The sequence below is a fragment of the Erythranthe guttata genome, chromosome 13, assembly GCF_056151865.1.
Source record: "Erythranthe guttata isolate IM_541 chromosome 13, IM_541, whole genome shotgun sequence".
NCBI classification, from domain to species: domain Eukaryota; kingdom Viridiplantae; phylum Streptophyta; class Magnoliopsida; order Lamiales; family Phrymaceae; genus Erythranthe; species Erythranthe guttata.
The window spans coordinates 13,433,356-13,460,955 of NC_142545.1; the positions used below are offsets into that span (position 1 = coordinate 13,433,356).

The 27,600-nt window shown below is 33.3% G+C and overlaps 5 protein-coding genes across 5 annotated transcripts; 4 read left to right on the forward strand and 1 right to left on the reverse strand.

The window, feature by feature from the left end:
- Positions 1–1,965: 1,965 nt before the first annotated feature.
- Positions 1,966–3,512, reverse strand: LOC105968829 (pathogenesis-related family protein). The gene is made up of 4 exons (XM_012993512.2): positions 3,310–3,512; positions 3,058–3,190; positions 2,682–2,980; positions 1,966–2,245 (listed from the first exon to the last, which is right to left on the reverse strand). The coding sequence occupies exons 1-4, from the start codon at positions 3,475–3,477 to the stop codon at positions 2,129–2,131; spliced, it is 717 nt and encodes a 238-aa protein (XP_012848966.1). The 5' UTR covers positions 3,478–3,512; the 3' UTR covers positions 1,966–2,128.
- Positions 3,513–10,712: 7,200 nt separating this feature from the next.
- On the forward strand, positions 10,713–11,352 carry LOC105968817 (uncharacterized). Its single transcript, XM_012993493.2, has 2 exons — positions 10,713–10,921; positions 11,035–11,352. Exons 1-2 carry the CDS (start codon positions 10,849–10,851, stop codon positions 11,148–11,150), a joined length of 189 nt encoding a protein of 62 aa, XP_012848947.1. The 5' UTR covers positions 10,713–10,848; the 3' UTR covers positions 11,151–11,352.
- A 1,392-nt stretch (positions 11,353–12,744) lies between these two features.
- LOC105968587 (protein DELAY OF GERMINATION 1-like) lies at positions 12,745–14,362 on the forward strand. Its single transcript, XM_088811906.1, has 2 exons — positions 12,745–13,331; positions 13,985–14,362. Exons 1-2 carry the CDS (start codon positions 12,870–12,872, stop codon positions 14,273–14,275), a joined length of 753 nt encoding a protein of 250 aa, XP_088668032.1. The 5' UTR covers positions 12,745–12,869; the 3' UTR covers positions 14,276–14,362.
- Positions 14,363–15,710: 1,348 nt separating this feature from the next.
- LOC105968806 (transcription factor-like protein) lies at positions 15,711–16,934 on the forward strand. Its single transcript, XM_012993482.2, has 2 exons — positions 15,711–16,204; positions 16,534–16,934. Exons 1-2 carry the CDS (start codon positions 15,749–15,751, stop codon positions 16,762–16,764), a joined length of 687 nt encoding a protein of 228 aa, XP_012848936.1. The 5' UTR covers positions 15,711–15,748; the 3' UTR covers positions 16,765–16,934.
- A 6,417-nt stretch (positions 16,935–23,351) lies between these two features.
- Positions 23,352–27,297, forward strand: LOC105968577 (tubby-like F-box protein 7). Its single transcript, XM_088827499.1, has 4 exons — positions 23,352–24,132; positions 25,157–25,244; positions 26,274–26,403; positions 26,564–27,297. Exons 1-4 carry the CDS (start codon positions 23,665–23,667, stop codon positions 27,126–27,128), a joined length of 1,251 nt encoding a protein of 416 aa, XP_088683625.1. The 5' UTR covers positions 23,352–23,664; the 3' UTR covers positions 27,129–27,297.
- Positions 27,298–27,600: the final 303 nt, after the last annotated feature.

Here is a 27,600-nt window from a genome sequence, read left to right on the forward strand (position 1 = left end):
CTGTGATTTTAAAATTTTCTGTATCTTGGTGATTACATCCTTCGTGGAAAAAATACTTTTGAATCTTCTACTATAATCTGTGTGATTAGTGTTTAAGATTCAAAGTTACGGCAATGATGATCCCAGTCCATTAAGTGTGTTCATAATAATCCTTTATTGGTCTCAGGTGGAAAATTTGTTAAGTTTGAGCCCAATGAAATGATCTTTGAGTGATCTGGGCCAAGTACTTAAATAAATTGCAGCCCAATTCATGAAATCGGGCCCAAAGCAACATAAGCCCATTGATCCAGTCAAACCTAAATCTGGACCGTCAATTGTGGGGTTTCAATCTCAGCCCTCCATTCACCCCATTCTTAAACTCCCTCTCAAACCCTAGCAGCACTTCTCTGCTGCGCCGTTTCTCTCTCTTCTTCTTGTCCCCCTCTCTCTCTACAGTGTATCGTCACCCATTGTCGTTTTCCGGCGACACCGTCGCAGGTCTAGTTGGACAATGGGTGTCCTTGCCTTCGCAGCTCATTTAATGCTGAAGACCGTTGAATCTTCGTGTATAAATACTGTGGTGAGAGAGAGAGAGAGACAAGTGTGATTCACCTTTTATTCAAACCGAGTGTTTTCTGGCCTTAATCCTCTTATGTGAGGGTTTCAGTGGTTCTGAGTGAAGAAAACTGGGTTTGTGCTAAGTGGAGATCTAGAGGGTGAGTTATAGACTGAGTTGATTGTGCATGTGTTGGTGAGTCAACTCAAACTGAGTTTGGGGTCAGATCTGGGGTTTTGGATCAGTGGCTGTTGCTAGGTGCTTGTTTTCGTTTTGATGTTACCACCAGACATTGGATCGATCGTATGAACACTGGAAAAGGGAACTGAGCCGTTCTATATCAAATTTGCAGTATTCTTTTTTCTCTTTCCTTCTTTCTTTGATTTTATGGATCTATGGCTGAATTTGTAAAAACCTGTACCTAACAAGCATAACTCAAGATTGCAAATTGTATTTAATTTTATCGAATATTATTATAATATGAACATCACTTTATTCAGATATAATTTAATATATTTGAATTTGTCCTGGCTCAATTAGTCATAGCAGCAGTTATGGTGATGGTATTTATGTATGCTATCTTGGTGGTGTTATTGGACTGACTTTGCTACGTCCACACAAATTAAATTTCAACACCAAATGACATTACGTAGCATATATATCCATACTTTATTTAATTTAATTTACTTTTTATTTATTTATTAATTTTACTATATCATCGTAATGTTGTTTCATCAAGTAATTTCAAAGGACATTGTTAAATTATGTACACCGTATTCAATCACGGTGGTGCATGCAATTAAAGCTTTTACATATTACAAGTATTAATATACTTTTTTTTGGCTCATAATTGGAAAAATTACAATTTTCGTCCCTCAAGTTTGCACCAAATTTACATTTGATCCTCTATATTTACAAAAAATACATTTGGTTCCTGATGTTTCAAAAATTAAATATTTTTAGTTTTTTTCCATCGATTTTCTGTTAGTACTAACGGAGTCATGTGTGTGTCCGTCACTGCTTTAACTGGTGAACTAACGGTAAATTAACGGAAATGACCAAAAGTGTCAAATTATTAAACACTATAAGGGTACAAATGTGAAATCAATACAAACTTGAGCGATGAGAATTGTAGTTTTCCCTCATAATTAATCATTATTATTTTTTCTTTTTCTAGGGGAGGCTCGTAAATTAAATTTTAAGTGTTTAAATGCAGCTTTCTCTTTTGCTTTTTTACAAGCAAATTGTCAAAATCTCAAAACTAATATGTATGTGTAGCAACTTTTTTGAGTTTATTAAAACTTAATTGGACGTTTGTGTTCTTATTGTTTATTATCTAAGGACATTTGACACCATTTATTAGTAATAAATAAATTATTTAAAGTCAACTTTTATACCCTAATTTTTAGGAATAAATAATCATTTCAAACTTTATTGTAAATCACAAACTTTTATTTATTGAAAAGTTTCTACAAACACAACACCATGACCCATGCATCATACATTGTTCGTCACAAAGATAAGGAAGAAATGAACCGGGTTTGAGTTTACTCCGGTTAATAAAAAAAGCCAGTGGCAACTGCAAGTAAATATCTAAGTGTGGAAAGGGCATTTCTGGGCAGAAACAGAAGGCCCTTTAAGTAGTCCACCAAATAGCTCAGCTGGGTCATAGTATATCTCCACATCCTCTGCCCTCAGTGACTCATCAACCTGTCCATAAATTCTTATGTTATTTAATTAAACTATGTTATAACATATATTCATACTACAAATATAATTTTATAATAAAAACTTTGGAAATTCAAAATTTTAATTTGTAGAATTATAGACTTAGGTGGTGTATTTTGCAAAAACTTATAATTAAAAACAGATGTTAGTGATAGTGAGTTAAATTTGTATTAAATGCTTGCTCTTAAAAGTTGGCATGTTGCAAGTATGTCGATAATCAAGTCGATATAGAAAAAAACATGTTCATAAGTGTTTTTCAAATTACAGATAAAAACAACTTATTTTAAAAATAAACTAAAATAAAAAATTAGGTTTGCAATTACCTAAAAATAGATTATAAGCTAATAAAAATATGTCAAAAGTTATTTCTAAAAGCTTTTGCAAACGCAGCGCAGCTTAAAAATAGGAGAAAACTTACTTTGAGAATTCCTACACCAAAGAACTCCACCAAATCTCCGGTGGGGGCATGCCCTTTGAACGGGCCTTCGAAGTAACCCCAGTGCCGGAACTTAAACGAGATCACCGGCGGGCCCGAATAAACCGCCAGCACCTCCCACGCGAATCCACGTGGCAGCGCCGACCTGAAAACATCGTGCGACGATTCGAAGCTCTCTTCGTCCGCCTTGTAGTATTTGAACTCCTCCGGCATCGAACTCTTCAGCAGCGCGTTGTAGCTTCCCACTTTCAGTGTCTCCTCCGCAGACAATCCCTCCCTCCCTGTTTATTATTCCTTAATACTTAATTAATTAAAAACAAAAGAGAGAGGGATTAATTAACGTTAATTAATTAATCACCATTAACGATGAGCTTAAATTTGTCTGGGCTAATAGTCTTGAAATCTTGAATCCGAGTCTTGTGAGATAGCTCCATCTCCCATGATTTTATAGCGTTTTGCACCACCTCTTCTAGAGACCCTTTTGCCCATTCCTACAAACAATAACCTAATTAATTTCAAAACACACACACACACACATATATATATATATATACATACAGACATATATATATATATATATATATATATATATATATATATATACACATACTTTGGTACGGCCTTGTTCGAAAAGGCGGTTGACGCTGTGGTACGTGGGAGGGGCGCCGTGCCTCCACTGTGTGTTTTGTTCTTCATCACCATGCAAGAAGGACCTGTATTTATCTGCTGCTGTAATTACTTGGAATTCTGCACTTAATTGTTTTTCTGAAGTCTCCATTTTCTACTGAAAATCTGCTAAGTATTTGCTTCACATATATATAGGAGAAAGATATATATGTTATGTTATGTTATGTTATGTTAGTACCCTATTTTAATTTCACCAGTAAAATATTTAGTTACAGTCACTTCTTATGTAAGGTGAAATTACGAAAAACCCTCTCTTGTTTCAGTAATTACATTCATCTCCCTTAATTATGAATTTTGTTACACGTTTGTTTTTATGGTGTTAAATCAATATAATTTTCTAGATTTCATGAAATATTCTCTAGTTTGCACTCGTTTTATGGCAAAATGTAGTTTATGATGCACCAAAATCTAATTCACAAGCCAAGTACACATCTTTTGATTATCTTGTTTTAAAATATATAGCTCGAATTGGATACAACGGGTAAAATCTGGAAAATATTTTATTTTGACACCGTAAGGATCGGCATGTAAGAAAATAAATAGTTGAAGAAGGTAGTTGCAATTACCAAAATAAAAGGGGTTATTTTGTAATTTAACCTTACTTCATGATGGCGGTAATTACCCTAATAATTATTACTAAAGTACTTAATTGTTATCCGATCGTTGTAAGAGGAATTAGAAGATACGATGTGATCTGTGTCTAGCTATATTTGATATTAAATCTCTTGGGCCCTTTACTTGTTACTTAATTTAATTGGTGGTCTGTTGGTCTTTGAATTTTAATTAATAAATCTGTATTATTAGGTGCTGGCGGTTGAAAATAAATGCCATCTGTACAGTGTTTTTCAATCAATATATATTATTTTTGAGAAAGATATTGCTGCCTAATTATTAACAAATAATAATGATCGATAGACAAATAGATATCTTGTTTATTTTTGATTATTTTAATCAAATGATATCACGCCCTCTTAATTCATCAATTAGAACACCCTTCCGAAAATATTATCAATTAGACCACTCTTCCGAATATAAATTTGAAATGTTAAATATTGTCTCAATTTTACTAATACTGTTTTGACTCGAGCATGATTTCGATAATTTTCTAATTTGAATTTTATAAAACTCAAAACACGAAAATTGTAGGTAAATAAAATTAGACTAGGGTTTGAACTTTGAATAGTGCTATATAAATTAATATTCAAAGTGAGAATGTTTACTTTGGTGTGAATGAAGATTGAAGGATTAGAAATTGACTTTCAAAGATGGGAGGCAATAATATAATAGTGAACGCTGACTATGATTAGAGTGCTAACATGAGCCCCCGTTTTTTGTTCAAGGGTAAATCACAATCATCCCTTAGCTATGGTCAAATTACGAAAACTTCCTTATGTTTGGGTAATTATAATTATAACCGCTCTCAACTATAAATTTTCTTACACATTAACCAATGCGGTTTCAAATTTAGTGAAATCTTCGAGATAATATGAAATATTATCACTTTTGTACCCGTTTTATCTCATTCGAACTTTACATTTTAAAGCAAGATGATCATAATATGAGTTTTTTGTCTTGTATATATCGGATTATACTGCATCAGAAACTGTATTTTTACATAAAACGAGTACAAACTAGAGCATATTCTACGAAATCTAGATTAATATGTTGAATTTAATTATCCAAATAAGAAGAGATTTTTTATAAATTGACCATACCTCCGAAACAGTTGTAATTTACTCATTTGTTTAATAATTTGTTGAGATTTATCCCGTAAGAAATTGTCCAGTTGGTGAAGCAGGAGTATATCATGTTCTCTTGATAATGCTTCTATGTCGGGCTGACATACATGACTTATGCTAAAGGAACTAATATTCAATTGTTAATCCTTTGAATAGTCAAAAGTTTCTTTTCATAAAGAAAAAATAAAATATCTTTTTTGAAAAAAGTCGGAGGCTTCCTAGCAGTCGACATCCATTGTACATGGATTTCAAGATATTTGTATTAGTTATGGGAAAACAAAAAAAAAACCATATCGAAAAAGAATAATTTGAAGTAGGGTTGTGCATGGATCGGTTTTAACCACCAACTAACTCATTTTCGACCCATAATTTGTGATGCAAATTGATACGGTATATATTTAATATATCGTATAGTTATTCATTAGTTATTATTTAATTATTTAATATATATTATTTAAGTATTAATTTAGTTAGAGCCGTAGGTTTAATGATTATAGGATAGATATTAAGTATTTAATTAGTATAGGTAATTATCTTTTCTAGTTAGATTAGGATTCTAGGGTTTTGATCTCTTTAAATAGTCGTATTGTGCTAGGGTTTTAGAATGCAGAGAAATAATAAACAAGAGTTTTCTTACCTTTAGTAAAGAAATCTTATGATACTCGAGAGATCGCATCAATTGGTATCAGAGCGAAGTTGCGATAACACCAACGCTTCGTTAGCAAAGCAGAGATTATATCAAAGCTAAGCTGGAGCAAAGTTGAGATCACATCAAAACTTTGTGAAAATCATGATGTCCGAAACAAGACGGTTAGAGCGATTGGAGAAATCCGTAGAGAGATTACGGATTGATTTTCAGAAATTGCTCGAACAAAGTCACAGACGACGTCAACACCAACACAAAAGTCGAAGGGACCGCCGCCCATTACCGCCAACGCCACCGCTGCTGCCGCTGCCGAGCCTATCGCCGGAGGAAGAGGAAGAGGACGACGATGAATTTTTCAAAGAGCCACCGCCGCCGCCGCTGCCGAGCCTATCGCCGGAAGAAGAGGAAGAGGACGACGATGACTTTTTCGAAGAACTCCAATTTTTTGTGAGTTCGCCAGAAGAAGAGGAATCAGATTCAACTGAGATGAAGTGGGACGAAGAGCCGAAAGAAGAAGAATCGGAGTCAACCGAGATAAAGTGGGACGAAGACGAGAAATTAACCAGAGAGGAGAGCGAAGAGTTACTATGGATATTGGGAGATTTCCATGGTGTTCAAAAGAAAGGAGAAGAAGAACCGATGGTCAGTTTGGAGGAGACAAAATCTACAAAGACGATTGAAAAAGTTTATTTATCAGGAAAAAGATTGAATATTTTCGCTAAAGTAGCCTTTGGAATTTCGATGGATCAGCATGAACAATGTATTAAAAAGCTCGGTCGTTCATCGTGTTTTTCGGAGTCAATCGTGAAGCAAGTCAATGAAGTCAAACATAGGTGGAAACGCAAAGGAGAGGGATCAAATTGACTCGAACCTTGAGGACAAGGTTCATTTCAAGAGGGGTGGTTTGATACGATATATATTTAATATATCGTATAGTTATTCATTAGTTATTATTTAATTATTTAATATATATTATTTAAGTATTAATTTAGTTAGAGCCGTAGGTTTAATGATTATAGGATAGATATTAAGTATTTAATTAGTATAGGTAATTATCTTTTCTAGTTAGATTAGGATTCTAGGGTTTTGATCTCTTTAAATAGTCGTATTGTGCTAGGGTTTTAGAATGAAGAGAAATAATAAACAAGAGTTTTCTTACGTTCAGTAAAGAATTCTTATGATACTCAAGAGATCGCATCACAAATCAACCATCAACTGACCCATTTAAGTTGGGTCGGTAATATCAACCAACCCATGTATAGTTGGGTCGATAATGGTTTCTAATATGCTAAACAGTTGGTTAGTCGAGTAATATCGACCAACCAACTTTATTTATTAATTTATTATTTATTAATTTTATTTAAAATATTTAATATTTTTTCTTTCAAATTTCTATTTTATATCACATTTATTAAATTGTCTAATATTGACCAAAGTTCTAAAAGCAATAAATCTAACCCAATTATATTATTTAAACTATCTTAAGTTTAAGATATATAGCCTAAATATTTGGACGATTATTATTTGTTGAACTATTTATGTTTAATTGCAATACATATGGCCGATAATGTTTTGAAATTTTTTTATTTGAATATTATTGAACTAGTCATATTTAATTTATAAAAGATATAGTGTTGTAACAACTAATAAAATATTTAAAAAAATTAAAAAACATTTAGATGGATGAGCCATCAACCAAACCATCAACCGACCCACTAAATTGGTTTTCAACCATCACCAAACCCATGTAAATTGAGTCGATAACGGTTTCCGATAATTACTAAAGTTGGTTGGATGGGTTGAGTTAATTTTATGGCCGGTTTTTAACCAAACCAACCAACGCACATACCTAATTTGAAGGGCGGTAAAATAATAGAATTTTCAACCTTTTTTTTATAAATAAAATAGATTGGAATTTATTTACTTACAAAATATAGAAATATCTTCTTAAAATACTAGTATTTAATTTGTCCCATTTGCAGGGATAATCCTATGGGGCCGGGCGTAGGTGGCCGGCCACCCTAGTTCAAGTAGCCGAAACCCACGCCAAACCTCTTTTCTGGGGCTTTTTTTTTTTTTTTTTTTCTTTTCTTTCTATTTTTTTAGAATTTTTTTATTTATAATTTTATAGAAATAGATATACACTTTCAATTTTCAAACATACTCTTCTTCTTTGATCTGTCAAACACAAAATAATTACAAAATATATATTACAAAAGTATTATTGCATATTTTGTCAAGTATGAGATTATTTTTATAAAATAATTACAAAATAAATTTGATATTTAGGTAATTATTAATTATAGTGTATTATAGCCTATGTGATATTTAAATTAGGTAAAAATACACCCTTGAATTATAGAAGTGCCGCAAACACACTCATCAATTACGAAATGTATTAAATCCCCTTTATCGTTTGCATTATGTTTAAACATGTTGTCACCTGTTGACCTTCTTGTTACCAATATTTATTATTATTTTGCCTTTTTTTTTTTTTTTTTTACCATTTTCACCATCTATTAGCTATATAAATCATGCAAGGGTTGAAAACTTATGGGTGTCTCATTTTTTTACTTTGTGTTTATATATTTCCATTTGAAATTAGTTATTTTTTGTTCATTTTTCCTTACAATTTCACTATAATGTTCAACTTTAGTTGCATCACGAGCTCAATTTCATATCGCAATTCAAACCAAGCCACATCAGTATTTGGATCTCAAATTTTTTTAATTAAACAAAATATCACATATTAGGACATCAAATTAGAGTAAATATTTCTCAGTGTAAGTCAAACTCCCAACATACTCAGACACCTTAACTAGGCCTCCGTGATGAATTTTAATTATAAAAAAAATGATACGCCATTATAATCTACAAAAAGACATGCTCAGGTTTAGGGATGGCAACGGGTCGGTTCTGGGTCGGGTTTGCCTAAACCCAAGACCCGACCCACGAAAAATATATAAACCCAAGACCCGCCCCAACCCGCTTTAGCTTAGACCCAGACCCGCCCCAACCCAAACCCTAACTAAACGGTTCTGACCCGCCAGACCCGCTAGACCCATTAACATACAAAAAGTTTAATATTTTTTAACTTTCATAACATTTTACTTGTATATTTTTACGAAATAATCTCAATACTAAAATACAATATTTTAAAAAATCTCTACAAGTGACATAACATGATAACATGAACAATAAAATTACAATTAATTATATTTAACTTCGATAATAAATAAAATTCAAAATGCAAGACAATTAGCGGTGGTCGACGAGTGATAAATATTACTCACGAGAAATGAGATTCGAAAAATAAAACAGTGAAAATAGGTAAATGAGAATAGACAGTTTGATAAATGAAACTCGAAATTATATATATATATATATACGGGTCGGTTCTGGGTCGGTTCCAATAAGACCCGTAACCCGACCCAGAACCATCCGGTTCTAGAAACTTAAACCCATTACCCGACCCAAAACCATTTAGCCGACCCAGACCCGCCCCAAACGGGTCGGTTCCGGGTCCAAGACCCGCCAAACCCGTACCCATTGCCATCCCTACTCAGGTTAATAAAATATTAAAACAAGCTAAATAATTACTTAAAAAAATCATCCAAATACCGTTTGGAAGATGAATTATGCTGGAAAAAATAAAGAAGATAGTGACTTTGTATTTCTTATTTTTACTGAATAATTTCGAAGTATTAAAATTCTCATATATTTCCAATAGACTACATGTAGGAGTAAGATTGCAATTAAGAAAACATGAGAAAATTAATGTCTCAGTTGTAGAGATTAATTTGTTTCAACTGTTTGATTATAAATGCGATTGAGCTTAGCTCTAAACGAACTGAGCTGGTGTTTGCAAACGCTTTTTCAAAGTAATTATAAATTTTTTAATGTTTAAAAAAAAATTGATTTTGAAAAAAGAAAACTCATAATCACTTTAAAAAAACGTTTGCAAACACCACCTGAATACAAATCCGCTTGAATAGCTTAATTTGTTTTATTATATATTCTTTTGCTTTATCTAAATCAAGTTGAAATCAAATTTCATATCTTATCGAGAAACAAAAGACCTATTCATAATAAACTCGAGCAGAGCTTCCAAAGATCTATTTCGAGTTCTTATTAATATTAATATTTAACTTAATTATTTGAGTTATTTTAAGTTTTTATTAATATTTATATTTAGGGCTGGGACTGGGTTGGGTCGGTCGATTACCAGCCTAAAAACCGGCCCATCCGTCAAACCATTTTTGCTCAAATTTGAAAACCGTTGCCGACCCAACCTTTGTGGGTCGGTTGATGGTTGGCAACCGAATATTTGGTTCCGAAATGGGTCGGTTGATGGTTTATACCCGCCACCTAGTTCAGTTAAAAAAAATTCAAATTTTGGAGTAAAAATATCCATATTTTGCGAAATGCCACGGTGTTATCATCATTTATCAGTTCAAAATAATTAATAACAATTTAATGAAAAAATATAATTGGGAAATTCAAAGTAATTTCAAACATGCACAAGAGGTTTAGTGGAGTTTTGCGACTTTTTGTTTAAGGTTGGGCATAAAGAAACTCGTTGAAGATTTAAAGTCAATTTTTTTCCTTCGTTGATTGTTTTAAAATTTAAAATACTAATTATTTTGATAATTTCAATAACCACTTAAGAAAACACCGCATTTATTTTATATTTTTAATAAAATTTTAATAGTATAGTTGGATAACCGATAATTATCGGTCAACCAACTTTTGACAATATTAGAAACCACCAACCAACCCATTATATATGTGTTGGTTGAAATTTTCGACCCGATCCAATGGGTCGGTTAAAAATTGATTATCCGTCTAAAAATAGGGTCGGTAATGGGTCGGTTGGTGGATAAAAACCAACCCAGTCCCAGCCCTATTTATATTTCAATTCACAGTGTTGGATTCAACTGACCTAGTTCTGGATATCCGGCCCAAAAACTTCTCAAAGGATCCAAATAAAACCCACCGCACCAACTCTGAAAAGCCCGTTTCCAATTCGGGCTCCATTTTTCTTTCAGAGAGAGAGAGAGAGAAGAGAGAGAGAGAAATGATACCAGTAGCGGCAGGGGAAGAGGTCGCCCCCAAGCTCGTTAGGCTTCTGTATTTCGTCGGCGCCGGAGGTAAACCTACAATTTCTATTGCATCATTTCTTCAATTTTCAATTGTACCCCTCTTTCGTCCATCTGAATTTGGGGTTTTTTTTTTTTAAATTTGTTTTTGGAAAAAAAAAAAGTGATCTGTACGGCGGCGATTAACAAATGGAAGGAATTAGAAAGAAAGGCACTGATTCAGAAGGAGGAGCAACAGCTCAATCAACCACCTCTGGACAATCCTTCAACTGTTGAGTAAAACCTATTTATTTTTCTTCGTTTTTACGATTCTGCCACTATGAGTTTTTTCGGATTATTTATTTATATCTAGATTGTAATGCTTTTTTTTTTTTTTTTGAATATTGGGTACTAGGATGATTGTCATTTTGATTTTATGACAATTTTTGGGAACTTGGCTACGTTGAAACTGCAAAATAATAGCTGCAATAAGTTCATAGCTATGAATGTGTTCAATTAGATGTTGGTATTACAAGAAAATATTTAATCTTGTTTACGATATTTGTTTCGGGCATTGATTGAAAGAAAATGATTTCTTGTCATAGCTGATTTTAAGGTTTTTTTTTTCTTTTTCTATTTCTCATGTTCGAGTTGACGTTCGGTTGCCAATATTCAAACTAACTTTGGTTCGGAGTAAAAGCTAAATCCCGTAATTAAGTTGTACTACTGCCTGCATTTAGTATTTCTTTTTATGTTCGTTCATGCATTTGTAGTGTGTTTTCACTCGCTACTGGTCAAATTCAAGATTCAGTTAAAGAAAAATCAAACAAGTATACATTTGCTGGTTTGTTGAGTTTCTTCTTGTTTGTTTTGTAATGTGAAGGGGGCTTTCTTGATTTTTCCTAATCCCAATAGCTTTTACGAAAATTTGGTTGAGTCGTTTATTTATATATCATTTGATTTGATTATGTATGGTTGAACTTTCGACAGAGATTAAGTAAAATATATGTTCTTCTTCGACTGCTTGTTGATTGAGTCATAGACCTGAGAATGCTTGCTAACCAAACAGATTCCATCTCATCCGAATGTGTGAATATTTGTAGAGAGCTTTGTTGCTAGAATGTTTAATGAGTTTTTGCTTGCTTCTGATTAGCCCTATAACATATATCTTCTGATGGATAGTGTTCGAGTTTTTTCCTTCTATTTTATTTTCGTTATCCCCATTTCTACCGTTGGATTTATTGCACGTGTTCATGGCAAGATAAACATATGCTGATGGATGTATGGGTTGAAGATATCACAAGAGTGTGTGTTACCATGTAATAAGTAGAGGAGAATAGAGAATTCGAGTCCGGTTTTTTCTTTTTTTCTTTTTGTTTTTGTTTTAATAGTATATGGTTTTGCATCAAAATCATGAAAAAATTAACCAGAAAAACAAAGCCAAAATCATGCAATGAAGCTCGAATCCATTTTTTTTTCTTTCCTTTTTGCGAAAAAGAAACAAAAAATTACCTTGAAACTGTAACTGTGATTGTCGATGTCGATAATCTTGGTTTCATTTACAATGTAATCGAAAAGAATTAAAAATGTACAAAAATATCTAGGTTTTCGAGTAGAGGTATTTGATTCTCTGAAAATTGTGTTAAAGAAAAGTTACTGCAAGTCAATTTATTTTCTACATCATAACCCCTATTATTATTAAAACATTAGATTGCCACAAAGAATTGCATCTCAAGATTTATTGATAGTGTTCAATGTTTATCACTTGGGTACTTGTTTCTTGTCCTGCATTTTTTCCCTCTCTAATTGACATCTGCCAAACACGGCCTTAAAATCTATATCTGCGTGTCTGTTTCTTGCCATGCATTTTGTCCGTTTGCCTATCAGCTTTCCAAAATCATCAAACATATCAACATCAGTTAATAGATTTCATAGAAAATAAAAAATATTAGTGACGTGGACAAATTGTCCACTTTGCCCTATACAGAGCTAATTCACAACACTTGTCTCACAAATCACAATGGACTCCTCCTCTAACCTACACAACCAGTTCCACAGCTGCTTCAACGACTGGATCGACCAGCAAAACCACGACCTGCACGAACTCGTCGCCGCCGATATTTCCGACGGGGCGCAGACGAAGCGTCTGGTGGAAAAGGGTGTCCAACACTTCGAGGAGTACTGCGGAAAGCGAGCTGTGATGGCGCAGCACGACGCGATCTCGCTGATGTCACCGGCGTGGTGCACGTCTCTCGAGAATGCGGCGCTGTGGGTGGGCGGGTGCAGGCCTTCACTCTCGATTAGGCTCGTTTACTCCGTCTGCGGCTCGGAATTGGACGAGCAGCTCGAGGAGTTTCTAAGGGGAGTGAGGAAGGGCAACTTGGCCGAGATATCCGGTCAACAGCTGCATATGATCAACGCTTTGCATTGCAGGATTGTCAAGGAGGAGGATAAAATCTCCGCCCGTATCGCCACTTTGCAGGCATACGATAAATCATTCGAAATTTGTTTTCGTTTTACTTTCCGTCGTCGATTTCTAGTACTTCAAAACGAAATCGGGTTTTACTTTTAACAACTTAAGGTTGCATGTACACGGGAAGATGGCCATTGCCAAACTTATAAGCTCTTTTAAAAACTCTTATAAGTTGTTTATGAGCTCCTAAAATTTTGCTTCGTAATTTTTTTTAAAATAAATATCTTATTTTTAAAGAAAATAAGCTTACAGAGTTTATAAGTTTTGTTAAAGCAGTACATACACCCGACATTTTTATTTAAGATTATGTTTGTTCATTTACTAAAACATTAAAAATCGAAAATTACCTTCGAGTAATTAACTTATAAGCTCCGTAACCTTAAGATCTAATAGACTATCTGCTCATAAAACATCTTATCATATCAGATGTCGGAGTTTATAAGATGTTTTAAATAAACTTAGAGCCAAACAGGGTGTTAAGGATTCCAAATTTTGCATTATCTATTTTTTTTTTAACTTTATTTTTATGTTTAAGCTAGTTTGATTGGTTTATTAGAGAATTGATTATATTTACTTTATTTGTCAATTCCTTTATGAAATCGCATTTCGCCATGCCGCATACTAGCTTTTTACTCACGCGTGTGATGCGCGCGCGCATGCAGGAGGAAATAGCAGATAAGCCGCTTGCGGTGATAGCCAAAGGCACGGAGCGAGTGGGTGAGTGGAGTCGCGATGTGGAGCGCGCAGCAAACGCTCACTCGCTCTCGTTGGCCGGCATTCTTGTTGAAGCCGACCGGCTCAGGCTCAGCACGTTCAAGGAGCTGATGGCTATACTCACTCCATCACAAGCACTCGATCTTCTCATCGCCACCAAGAAACTTCATATTTCTATGCACGAGTGGGGCAAGACTAGGGATCGCCACTTCGGAAAAACAACCACCTCTCCTCCATGATCGATCAATCACAACCTTCTTTAATTTCTGTTTTTTTGGTGTGTGTGTGTGTTTTAAATTAAATATGTACGTGTGTTCAATTTAACTTTTCTTGCCCTGAAATACTTGCTTCAGTAATATATATATATATATATATATATATATATATATATATATATATATATATATATATATATATATATATATATATATGTGATTTTATAATTTTGGGTTGGGAGTTTTTTTGTATTTTTATTTTAATCTCAACTTTTTTCAAACACCACTTACAAACATACATGTTGTTGATAATTAAGATTTTCTTTTTTCTTGTAAACTGTAGTTAGAATATAACCGTCAAATTACGCAGAGAAAATGACCTTAGTAGTTGCAGCATGTGAATATGTGTCAATTGATTTAAATTTGAATTTCATTGTCAACTGTCAGTACGTGGAGTCTGTCACACACAGTGAACCAACCCTAGTGTGATCTATGTTTGTCTATAATTGACAAGTTATTATACTACAATATTTATTTACCAGTTCACCTACCTAGTTGGGTGCGGAGCTGCCAAAGAAAGAATATATTAACTTTCTATGTCCCAAATTGTTTATCTTTTAAAAACAAAAATCTAAATTATTCGTCACTTTAGAATACAAAATAATTCAATAATATCATTTATTATTCTTAATTGTTTGAAAGAAAAAAATAGTAGAAACATAATTTTTTACCCCGATCATTAATTGTAGTAAATTGTACCAAATTCGCAGTAAAAAGACTTTTCCTATGCATTTGCTACAAATTTGCTTCGTAACGTATATGGTCATGACAAAAACTTTACTACGGTAAATAATTGTAGCAAATATCTTTTTGCTATGGCAAATCCTAACATTTACTATGACTCCAACATTGTCCCGTAATAAAATGTATCTCTTGGTAGGTTTTTTATTAACCGTAGCAAAAGAAAATCGTAGTAAAAATCTTTTTTCCTACTAGAGATTAACTGAGACTTGAGATGCAATTAATGACAACTACATTTTAGTGATTCTCTATATTTATACTTCAATCCATAATTTTTTTAATATGTAATTACTTTTTAAAATACAAAAATAAAAGAATATATAAAATATATCGGGTAGATTTAAACGCACCTAATTATTTATATCCGGTGATGTAAACTGTAGATTTGATTAATAACTACCCATTAAGAATACACACACCAATGTGTTGTGTAATTATGGCAGATCTAGGATTCAAATTTACCCAGTATAAATAATTAAGTGTAGCATCTAATTTCGAGCGAATTGGTGAGGTGTCGAAAAAATGGATCCGCAAATAAGCTTCTTCCATGTGTGGGCCACGCGCCTCTACAAGAGCAAACCCTCTTCCAATTCCAACAACCTCCCATTATAAATCCTCTCCCCCAAACAACCCACCGCCACCCCCCGCCTCCCTCTCCCTAAACAAAACACACAGAGAGTTAAAAAAACCAACAAAATGGTTGGTTTCCAGTGCTACTACGACACGTGGTTTTCGCAACTCCGGCAGCTAGTGCAGCAGCTCAGCCAATCCCCGAACCCACCTACCACCGACGAGCACCACCACCAGCTCCGGCAGCTCATCAACAAGGCCATGTCCCACTACGCCGACTACTACGCCGCCAAGTCCGTCTCCGCCAAGCACGACGTCCTTGAGTTCTTCTCGCCGCCGTGGACCACCGCCCTCGAGCGGTCCCTCCACTGGATCGGCGGGTGGCGGCCCACCACCGCCTTCCACCTCGTCTACACGGAGTCCAGCATCCTGTTCGAGTCCCACGTGATCGATATACTCCGGGGGTTCCACACCGGCGACCTCGGAGACCTCTCGCCGGCCCAGTTCGCACGTGTGAGCGAGCTCCAAATTCAGACCGTACACGAAGAGAATGACATCACCGACGATCTCTCCGACTGGCAGGCATGCAATAGTAGAAAAAAAAAAAGAAAAAGAAATACTCACGAATATCTATTAATTAATTTTAATAAGTCTACTTGCGGTAGAATCTCGATAAATTAATAATCTCGTCGATTAGTATATGTTAAATTTTTAATTCAATAATTTAATATTTTTCTAAATTAATAGAATTTCTCTAGTCAGTTAATAGAATTTCTCTAGTTACGGACACTATTAATTTATAGAGGTTTTAATAGAGGTTTAACTGTAATTATAATCGATTTGGGATTATATACATTTTGTCGATGTCCATGTATATGCATATATGCCTACATATATATATTTGAACGTAGGATGAGGCGAGTGATCTTGCGGCGGCGATTTATGGGGATGTTGGCCGGAAAATGGAAAAGCTGGTGGGGATTCTGGAGAGGGCGGATCAGCTGAGGCTCAGGACCATGAAAAGCTTGGTGGAGCTGCTTACGCTGCAGCAAGGGGCGGAGTTCTTAGTGGCTGCGGCGGAGCTCCAGTTCGGGATTCATGGCTGGGGCCTTCAACAAGATCGCCACCGCGGAAACAACTAATTAATGACTTAGTTAGTAATAATTATTAATTAATGCACCAATTAATTAGTACGTATGTACAAGTTTGCCAGCAACTGTCAACTGTACCTTTTCTTTTATTTCAAATTAATAGTTAATGATGGATATTTTTGAGGTATTTTTTGTTGGGAAAAATTAATTAATTTTTAAAATAGTACTCTCTCCTTTTTACTTTAATTATTTTAATTGTTGTTTGCGTATGGATTCTAGAAAAAAATTCACAAATATTTTATCGGTAATTCTTTTATGAATAGTGATGAAGTTAATTACTTAGATCATCTAAATGATAATGTTAATTACTTAGATCACTTGGGGTTGTTAGAAAACGAACTGGGAGAGCAAAGCAGATAACTTGATGATTCTCCTGAGGTACCTGCGATCATAGAACACATGAACTAAGCCGGGTTGATCCGGCGGAAACCCCTCCGACGCTCAAGTCAGACGTGCTGATCATAGAAATAGTACAATTAATAGTATTGCTCAGATAATAGGACGTACTTTAAGGATTGAGTCAAACCTTTATTTATAGTTTAGTTGAGATTGTAGAGCCCAAACCTTACTTAAAGGTGATTGGACCTTGGTATAGTTGTCTTCGACATTAGGCTCGTGGCCTAGTAGGTAAATAATTTGTAGGTCCATTTGGTTGGGTCAATTAGGCATATCAAATAGTGAGAACATAATTGAGAAAGCATAATAAATACTTTATTGAAATTCTAATGGTGATATAATTAGTTTAAAATCAAAAAAGAATTCTTTAGAAAGATAAAATAAAATTAAAATATAAAGGAATCCTAGTGATAATTATTTTGAAAAAATCTCAAGAAAGATGAATAAAATAAAAATGTAGTTTTTAATTGAGGATGATTTTCAGGGAGTGATGATTCTGATGTCAGTGATGAAAATCATGCTCTGGTGGTGTCATTGTTCCGAATTCCGACGGTTTTCCGAGCATGACCATATGTATGTCTTTGCATGCATGGCGACACGTGTTACTCTTTCACCACACGTGTCCACGTATTAATTTCCAGTTAACTAATTTAGTATTTAATTACTCCATCTGTTCCATATTATATGTCTTTTTAGAGAGTTTTTTTTGTCCCAAATTATTTGTCATTTTAGATTTTCAATAAAACATTAATTGCATTATTTTCAATTTTACCCTTAATCACTCCTAATTAGTTAGTTGAGAATCAATTAATGTCGAGGATATTTTAGTAATCATATCTGTTTTTTTACTAGAATCTATGCACATTATTGATTTTCTTAATATGTGCAAAACAACCCAAAACAATATTTAAATTGGGACGGAGGGAGTATCAAATTGGTATTTATTATATTTTTATTTAGTAAATTCAAGACCATTACCCTATTTGGTATAAACTATGTACCAACTTTCCTAATGAGGCTTGTAACAAATTGGTATTTAGAGCAACTTCAATGGGGGAATCAAATGGATTATTAAATGATAAAACTTTCATTTTAATTCCCAAAACTCAAAATTTCTTCTGGAGGCACCAAAGGGGTAGTTTTTTTAATACTTCATCTCCTAGAGGTGCAAAAATGCATCCAAAAAACCAAGTATATATCAAATATTCCTAAAATTAGGAACTGCAATTTCAACGTAAAAAGAATAAATTTTCTAATAAATTCCTATGGAATAAGGACCAAATATATCTATTAATTTATATTTAATACATTTTTAAAATTAAAATAATTTGTTTGATTCCTACGGATTAAAGCATATAAGTTTTTTCGAAATATCAAAATATTATTTCAACCATCAATTAAGAGTTTAGATGTGTCATTTTAATACCTACCACTGGAGTTGCTCTTATAACGTATAAATTCTTCTTATATATATATTTGAAAAGTTAAGAAACTTGATCAGTAACTATCTAAACAAGTGCCGTATTTGTTAATTTTTCTCCGTAAGTTATTTGGTGCTGTTTAAAAGACAAATAATAAGGTTTTCGTTTGGGCAAATAGCATGTAACGACATGGCCTTTTCATTTTGCTTAAGGTCTTTTAATTGAATTTTGGTACATGGGGTTCGGGATCTACAATTGTACACTTTGATGTACTGATCAAGAACAGTTAATTATATAGTAGAATTTCGATAAATTAATAACTTTATTTAAATAATACTTTTTATCTAATCGACAAAAATATAGTAAAGTAATGACTAGAGAATTTAATATTTCGCTAAATTAATAGAATTTTGATAATTCCAATTGTATTAATTTATAGAGTTTAACTGCATACGCAACTTCCATAAGCAATTAATTAGATAATGAAGACTTGACGGTGTATGAATAGACTGAGTATTATCACTACATGAATAGATAAACAACCGCATTATAAAGCTTATTTACACCAATGAGCAAGAGTTTAGACCGGTGATTATCATTACATGAATAGATGCATTTCACAGCACAAAAGGAACTTGTACAAATAACTTAGAAAGCTTATGTGCAAAGCTTGGTGGACAAATTCAAACGCGTTATTGAACCCTTAAAGGATAATAAAATGTAAATATTTTAATTTGGTGCAGCGGCGGCAGAAGACCGTTGTGGTGGCGGAGTGAGCCGGCCACCGCCGTGTGAAGATTAATTAATTTCAATGGGTCCGATGAAATTAAACAAACCTCGTAACTTCTTTCACTTTGGGGCTTAGCTTTTGGTCGTGGGATCAACTCATCTCTATTAAAAAAAAAAAACAATTAAAAAGATGATTCATTTTTAATTCAGTTGACCGTCACCATTAGTTTTGACCTCTGCCTTATATTTCTTCTTATTTTTCCTTTTATTTTCTAACCTTGTCATAAATATAACAGCGTGTACTTTTGCAATAATAAAAATCATGAAATTGATGTTTTTACTTTTTTTTTTTCAGTTATTGATGCTTGTTTTATTTACTAAGTCTCGTGAAAAATTATTCAAATGTTTTCATAGAATGGTTAAATTAAATTTATAATTTTATATGTTAATAAAAATCTTATACATAAAAATAGTTCACGTTAGGTAGTTATAGGGCAACCCTAATGACATCTTTATAAATTAAATTCTCTATTTTTTAGGTAATCTTAATGTCATTTATGTAAAAGAATTTTTTCTGCTAATTTAACGATTTTCCACTTTCCAATTTGTTATTCTCCTCTTTTCGAAAATGACATTGTTGTAACTATATTTTTCTCTACAAAAATGCTTAGCGGCCCTCATGGCCGGTTCTGAGGGGAGACGAAGTAGGCGGTCACCTAGGGCCCCCGAATTTTTGTAAAAATTTAGGGTCCCCAAATTCTTTTTATACCTTTTATATATTAGTATTTATTTAAAAAAAATATATATTATATGTATAATTATAGCGACTCTAATTTATGAATAGATATTGATCAACGATTTTTACTTATTTCTATAATTCCTCTAATCATGGGGCCCCCAATTATAATAGTGCATTAGCTATTTATTTTTATATATTTACACTTATTTTAGTGCTACTTAATGAAAATTATCCTTAAAAAAATTGGGGGCGCTGCCCCTGAACCCCGGAAATTTATAGCCTTGCCTCTAGCTATATACATTACAAAAACGAGTTCACATAGATTTTTATTATCTTTTTAGAAAGAGTTTTAACTTAGATTGTAGAAGGGCCCCATTTTTCAACTATCTTCAAGTCTCGCCTAGGGCCCCCAAAATCTCAGGAACGGCCCTGGCTACTAGCATCTTTTGTCAAAAAAAAAAAAAATTCTCTTACAATTTTTTTGGAGGAGTTTTGTTAAAACAACTAATCTTATATATAAAAGAAAGAAACGCTGGGCAAACCCTAAAAAACCCTAATGGTATTTATGTAATGAAATACTTTTAATATTTTTTTCTCTACTAATTTCTACTATAATTTTTAACAATTATTAAAATTGAAACTAAACCGTGAAGAATCCTACCTAATTGTACTTCTGTAATTATTTATTTTTTAATATTTTTTGTCTACTAATTTCTAACTATAATTTTCAACAATTATCAATCTTCTATTTTTCATCATATATATCAAATCTTAAGAGATAAAAGGTAGAAATTCGATTTGTCAAATTTTAATCTATATATTTCGATTATAAATCTTGATATGCCATATTTAAAAAAATTAATGTTATATAAAATATAAATAATACTAAATTATTAAATTTTACTATGTTATGTCAGTATACTATATTTTTTATTAGATTGATTATTTTTTCATTATTCAAAAAGAAAATTAAATTGATATTTTTTTTACTTTAAAAATAATATTCAGGAAAAAATGCTAGTAATATATAATAGAAATGACTCTCTTAACATCTTCTTCATATATACATCTTTCCGATGTTATATTTTAAAATTATTATTTGCCCATTTTTTTAATGTCACCTCTGTATTAATACGGGAAGAAATACTAATTCTTTTTAAACTATGATTCTCCTCTACTTACTCATTTGTAACAAAATTTGTCTTTTATTTAAAAAATTCTTTCAAACGCGAGTTAAGTTAAAGTTGGTGAAAATGTAGACCATTTTATAAGAAGGGCAAATGGCAAAAAGGCCCATCACATGGAACTTAAATGCATTTTAGTCCACAAAAAAAACAATCTCTCAATTAAGCCCATCCCCATGTCTTTAGTCTAAAATACCCTCAATAATATAATTCTTAACAATTCCACCCATTATGCTCTAACTTCCTTAATATTACACATTGACCCCGGATTTAAACAAATATATCACATTAACCCCCAAAACTTTTTTTTTTTCAGAAAATAATTTTTTTTCTGAACTGTTTTTTTTCCGGCCAGATTCCGGCAAGATTCCGGCGTTGGCCGCCGGAGACCGCCGGTCTCCGGCGTTGACTTTTTTTTTTTTTTTTTTTTTTTTTTTTTTTTTTTGAAATTTTTTTTTCCGGCCGGTCAACCACCGTTGACCGCCGGTCTCCGGCGTTGACTTTTTTTTTTTTTTTTTTTTTTTTTTTTTTTTTTTTTGAATTGTTTTTTCTTAGAAAAAAAAAATATTTTAATTAATATTACTGTCTTGACTACTAAATTACTGTCTCAGACAGTAATATTACTGTTTGAGACAGTAATATTATGAATATTATTTTTCCGAACAGTAATATTATTAATATTATTATCTAAGACAGTTAAATTACTGTTGGAGACAGTAATTTAACATCCAAGACAGTAATATTAATTTAAATGAATTTTTTTTAAGGAAAAAAATTAAAAAAAAAAAAAAAGTCAATTAACTGTTAAGTTACTGTCTCCGACAGTTAAATAACTGCTGGAGACAGTAATTTAGCAACGAATACAGTAATATTAATTAAAAATTTTTTTTTTAAGAATAAAAAAGTCAATTAACAGTTAAATTACTGTCTCCGACAGTTAAATAACTGCTGGAGACAGTAATTTAGCAACGAATACAGTAATATTAATTAAAAATATTTTTTTTAAGAATAAAAAGTCAATTAACAGTTAAATTACTGTCTCCGACAGTTAAATAACTGCTGGAGACAGTAATTTAGCAACGAATACAGTAATATTAATTAAAAATATTAATTTAAGAATAAAAAAGTCAATTAACAGTTAAATTACTGTCTCCGACAGTTAAATAACTGCTGGAGATAATAATTTAGCAACGAATACAGTAATATTAATTAAAATATTTTTGAAGAAAAAAAAAAAAAAAAAAAAAACAGTCGATTAACAGTTAAATTACTGTCTCCGATAGTTAAATAGCTGCCGGAGACAGTAATTTAACAGCCAAGACAGTAAAATTAATTAAAATATTTTTTTTAAGAAAAAAAAAAAAAAAAAGTCAACGCCGGAAACCCGGCGGTCAACGGCCGTTGACCGACCGGAAAAAAATTTCAGGAAAACAAAATTCAAAAAAAAAAAAAAAAAAAAAAAAAAAAAAAGTCAATGCCGGATACCGGCGGTCTCCGGCGGTCAACGCCGGAATCTGGCCGGAAAAAAAATATTTCAGAAAAAAAATTATTTTCTGAAAAAAAAAAGTTTTGGGGGTTAATGTGATATATTTGTTAAAATCCGGGGTCAATGTGTAATATTAAAGAAGTTAGAGCATAATGGGTGGAATTGATACGAATTAGGGTTAAAATTGGGGTCAAAATTGAAATTTGGGTTAAAATTGGTTAATTGATGAAATTGGGCTAAATTGGGGTGTAAATCATGAAATGAAATTGGAGTTAAATTGGGTTTCAAATGAATTGGGGGTAATTTTGGTATATATAAAGGGATTTTCCTTATTTGCAAATAAGTTTGAATGGGGTGGATTTATTTGAAAGACAAAAAAATTGGATGTCCCTATTTTAATTAAGTGCCCTTGTCATGGGCCTATTTGCCATTACCCCTTATAAGAAATGAATGTTGTAAGTAGAATTAATAGAAGTTAAATACCAAATATATTAAAAAAAAAAATGAAAATAATAAATGAAATGAGAGAATTCAAACCCACAAGTACAATAAAAGGCCGCCCGCCATTAACTCAGCGCATGACGTTGGTTATGAATTGACCATGTAGTATCTGATATTAGATTATTTTGACCCAATACGACATCGTGGCACCTACAATTAGACAATTAGTCAAAAGAGGTATAATTAAATTAAAAAATATATATATATATATTAACGACTAATATCAGATTACGTGCTAAGTACACAGTTAGTGGGCGCCTTTCATTTGTCTGTCGCTAAAAATTAACTCACAGGCGCGTCAGTTTAGCGCTCTTTCCGTCCACAGATTTTCTTCTTATTTTCCGACTCGAATGCTTTTTTCTTTTTTTCTCTCTCTAGAGATCCCCTCGTCGATCTCTCTCTCTCTCTCCTTCTCTTTCTCTCTCTAGAAACGAGATGTCGTTGAAATTGAGGCGGTCTTTTCTCTCGCGGCGGATCATTCATCGTTCTTTCGCGCTTTCTAAATCGGGCAAGCAATCCGAATCACGGGATAACCCGACCGTTTGCGGTAATGGCGGCAGCAGGGGCGACGATCTCGTCGGAGAGGGGAAAGGGGGAGAGAATGACGGCGGTGATTGTGATACTGGAAGCGTGCGGCGGCGGCGGCAGCAGCAGCAAGGCGGCGTCGTTTCGTCGGCCGGAGCTGTCTCGTACGAATCGAGTTCCTGGGCGAACATGCTGCCGGAGCTGCTGGGGGAAATAATGCAGCGGGTGGAAGCGAGCGAAGATCAATGGCCGTTCCGGCGAGACGTCGTCGCATGCGGCTGCGTTTGCAAGCAGTGGAGGGCGGCCACCAGGGAGACCGTGGAGAAGGCTACTCTCAATCAGCCTGGCAAAATCACTTTCCCTTCTTCCCTAAAAGAGGTCTTTTTTCTTTGTTTTCAATTTTCCCTCTTTTTTTAATATTTAATTTTAATGCTTATAAAATATAGATTTCGAATGGTGATTTGGTTTTTGAATTCCCTTATCTATTTATTTTTTTATTTTTTTTAGTTATATCTGAACATGAATTTGTAGAATGTGTTTTCAATCCAAGTCCTTTTTCGGTTTCCTAAATCTAAACATTCTGGATTGTAATTGCAAATGGTGTTCATCAACAATTAGTTTCCAGTTTTAAATTCTCATATTTAATGATGTCAAAATGATACAAATGGAACAAGCAATCTGATCAGAACATACTCAAATAGCGTATGTGCAGCCAATAAAATACCTCAATAGTAACAATTAATGGAAATACTATAAACATAAATATGGAAGTAAATTACAATAAGAGTTTATTTGAAATTTTTATGTGTGACGCGTTGGTACGAAGAATTCACCAAAAAAGAATTAGATAGAGATGTCGTTTCACGCATTTTAAACTTTTGTGAATGGTGAAGGCTATAGGGCCTGGTGAACCCGCGTGAATGTGTTCCCAAATTGAAGGATCATCGTTCTCTTTCCCAGTAGCATGGATTTTTTGTAGTAGCATTCTTTTTTTTCTTTCGCTAGCTGTTCTTTTTGTTGAGTGTGAAATGATTCTTTGCTTGTTGGTTGAATTACGCAAAGTTGGTAGGCTTCAGAGTTTTATAGTTCTATTTCTTGTTTTTGGTGGGAGAGATTGTTGGATCCCCCACCAAAGGGACAGAAATTTTGGCTGAAAATCTTCTAAATAAAGAAAGAAAAAATTATCGAGTATTTAATGAGGCAAACATCCATAAAATATCCAATTACAAATAGTGATTGCAATATTTTTCGTGGTGTTTGTTCTCTCTGTTTTGTTTTCAACACACTTGAATGTCGTTGGGAATGCATGTTGTTACTGGAAAATGGTTAACTATTCGATTATAAATATGCTTTCTGGTGCTCTAAAAAGTACCTAACTGTTCGAAGTTTCTATACACTGCAGGCAGGGCCACAGGACGCTCCACTTCAATGTCTTATAAAACGTGACAAGAAGAATGGAACATTTTACCTCTATCTTGCTCTCTCACCATGTAAGTTTTCGAGATTCTTAGCTATATACCACCGAGTACCGACTGATGGATAGTTTGCTCCTTAAACATATAATTGCTTACTTTAATGCGGTTAGATGTTTTGTGTTTTGTGTAAATATTACCTTAATAAATAATTACCTTTAAAGTTACGGAGAGAAAATAAAAAGATTCTCTGCTGCTAATTTTATTAGTTTTTCTTTCTAACTTAATCTTGATCGTTAATCAAGCTGGGGCATCATCTTGAAAGAAAAATTTAATCCAAAATCAAGCAAAGTTTTACAACTGTCTGTACCTAACATTAGATACTTTGTTTACTGATCAATTATTAGTATTGACTTACTGTGTCGAAGTACCCGAGCATCGGATGCTTGATTTCATTTGCTTTCTGGTGATAGTTTGCTATCCTCTTGGTGTCATATTTTCTCCGGGCTAATTTTATACGTGAACCGACACACACCATCATAGGAATTGAAGTCTTTAGCATATAGTTCATTTCATCGTATGTAGAACTCTTCTATTAGCATTCTTGTGCCTGTAGTTTTTTTTTTCTTTTTTTTTCTCTTTTCTATTGAGTGTAATTTAAAAATATTTCGAAAATTGTGACATTACGAGATCTATGACACACACACACACGCACACACACACACACACACACACATATATATATATATATATATATATGTATATATATATATATATATATATATATATATATATATATATATATATATATATATATATATATATATATATATATATATATATATATATATATATATATATATATATATATATATATTGGATTGAGTAGAAAGTAGACAAAATGCTCCCCAAGTATTTGAAATCCTTTCCGGCTAGGGACCTCAATAAGAATTGCTATTAGACTGTAAAGCTACCCGATTGAAATGTTTGAGCATTTCATTTGCTACTAGATGGTTGATTTAGGTTTTTTCGTTTTTCCTTATATGGGTCTTGGATTTCGTTTTTCTTTCTAATTTTCTCTCTATGATTTTCCGGTTTTTGTTGCAGCATTCACGGACAAAGGAAAGTTTCTCCTAGCAGCACGGAGATACAGACGTGGTGCCCACACTGAGTACATTATATCACTGGATGCTGAAGATTTATGTCAAGGAAGTAAAGCTTATGTTGGAAAGTTAAGGTAAAGCTTTCTATCCACCAATTCTTTTGTTGAAATTACAATTTATTTTTCTTCTTGTTAAACTAAAATGGCAAAAGAAAAAAAGAAAAAAAGAAAAAAAAAGAATGAAAAAAGAAAACAAAAAAGAAAGAAGAAAACTCAAAATTCTCCGCAATGGCAGGTCAAATTTCCTGGGCACAAATTTCACAATCTACGACAGCCAAGCACCATACGAAGGAGCAAAGCCATCGAACGGCAGAGCAGGGCGCCGTGTGGCAAGCAAGCAGATAAGCCCCCAGGTGCCAGCCGTCAACTTCGAAGTGGGACAGGTGTCCTACAAATTCAATCTCTTGAAATCCAGAGGTCCAAGAAGGATGATGTGCTCTCTTACATGCCCATCATCATTATCAGAGAAAATCTCGACGAAGAAGAAGGTGGAGGAGTTCTCTCCAGTTCCTGGATATACAGTTCTGAAGAATAAAGCTCCGAGATGGCACCAGCACTTGGAATGCTGGTGCTTGAATTTCCACGGTAGGGTTACAGTTGCTTCGGTCAAGAACTTTCAGGTTGTGGCCACTATCGATCAGAGTAAGCCAGGTGGAAAGGGCGATGAGGAAACTGTGCTCCTACAGTTTGGTAAAGTTGGTGACGACACTTTCACTATGGATTTTAGGCAGCCTCTCTCGGCGTTTCAGGCCTTTGCTATTTGCTTGACCAGCTTCGGAACTAAACTCGCGTGCGAGTGAGAATATATATATGTATAACAAGAAACCTTAAAAAATATGTTGGGATTTGTTGTCCTGATTTTGCCCCCTGTTGTTGTTTATCTATCTATTCTTATGTTTGTTCTGATTGCCAATAAATATTGTATGTAAATTATTATCCCATAATTGTGTTGTTATTAGTTAGTTATTACACTGAGTTTCAAGTAATTATAATTCGTGTGTCTGTGTGTATAGGGCAATTTATATGGAGGAATTTATACTATTTTATATAATAAAAAAGGCAATAAACAGCTTTTCTTTTTTTAAATAATAAATATGTTTATTCAAACAAAATAACTCTAGGACTTCAATCCTCAGACTCTAACCTTTGGATTTACAGGGTTTAAACCATATTCTTTTTAATGAACTTCGTAAATTGTCATTATAAATTGTGCGAACATCGATCTAGAGAAAATGTTATGTCAAAACCACAACAACTATTGATAGAAATATC

Excerpts from the sequence above, each read along its gene's own strand:
- LOC105968817 (XM_012993493.2), top strand. The coding sequence starts at position 10,849 with ATGATACCAGTAGCGGCAGGGGAAGAGGTCGCCCCCAAGCTCGTTAGG. Across the intron at positions 10,922-11,034 it reads GTATTTCGTCGGCGCCGGAG|TGATCTGTACGGCGGCGATT; the intron begins GTAAACCTACAA and ends AAAAAAAAAAAG.
- LOC105968806 (XM_012993482.2), top strand. The coding sequence starts at position 15,749 with ATGGTTGGTTTCCAGTGCTACTACGACACGTGGTTTTCGCAACTCCGG. Across the intron at positions 16,205-16,533 it reads ACGATCTCTCCGACTGGCAG|GATGAGGCGAGTGATCTTGC; the intron begins GCATGCAATAGT and ends ATTTGAACGTAG.
- LOC105968829 (XM_012993512.2), bottom strand. The coding sequence starts at position 3,477 with ATGGAGACTTCAGAAAAACAATTAAGTGCAGAATTCCAAGTAATTACA. Across the intron at positions 2,981-3,057 it reads ATTTAAGCTCATCGTTAATG|GGAGGGAGGGATTGTCTGCG; the intron begins GTGATTAATTAA and ends AATAATAAACAG. Across the intron at positions 2,246-2,681 it reads TTGGTGTAGGAATTCTCAAA|GTTGATGAGTCACTGAGGGC; the intron begins GTAAGTTTTCTC and ends ATTTATGGACAG.
- LOC105968587 (XM_088811906.1), top strand. The coding sequence starts at position 12,870 with ATGGACTCCTCCTCTAACCTACACAACCAGTTCCACAGCTGCTTCAAC. Across the intron at positions 13,332-13,984 it reads CCCGTATCGCCACTTTGCAG|GAGGAAATAGCAGATAAGCC; the intron begins GCATACGATAAA and ends GCGCGCATGCAG.
- LOC105968577 (XM_088827499.1), top strand. The coding sequence starts at position 23,665 with ATGTCGTTGAAATTGAGGCGGTCTTTTCTCTCGCGGCGGATCATTCAT. Across the intron at positions 25,245-26,273 it reads CTATCTTGCTCTCTCACCAT|CATTCACGGACAAAGGAAAG; the intron begins GTAAGTTTTCGA and ends TTTTTGTTGCAG. Across the intron at positions 26,404-26,563 it reads GCTTATGTTGGAAAGTTAAG|GTCAAATTTCCTGGGCACAA; the intron begins GTAAAGCTTTCT and ends CCGCAATGGCAG.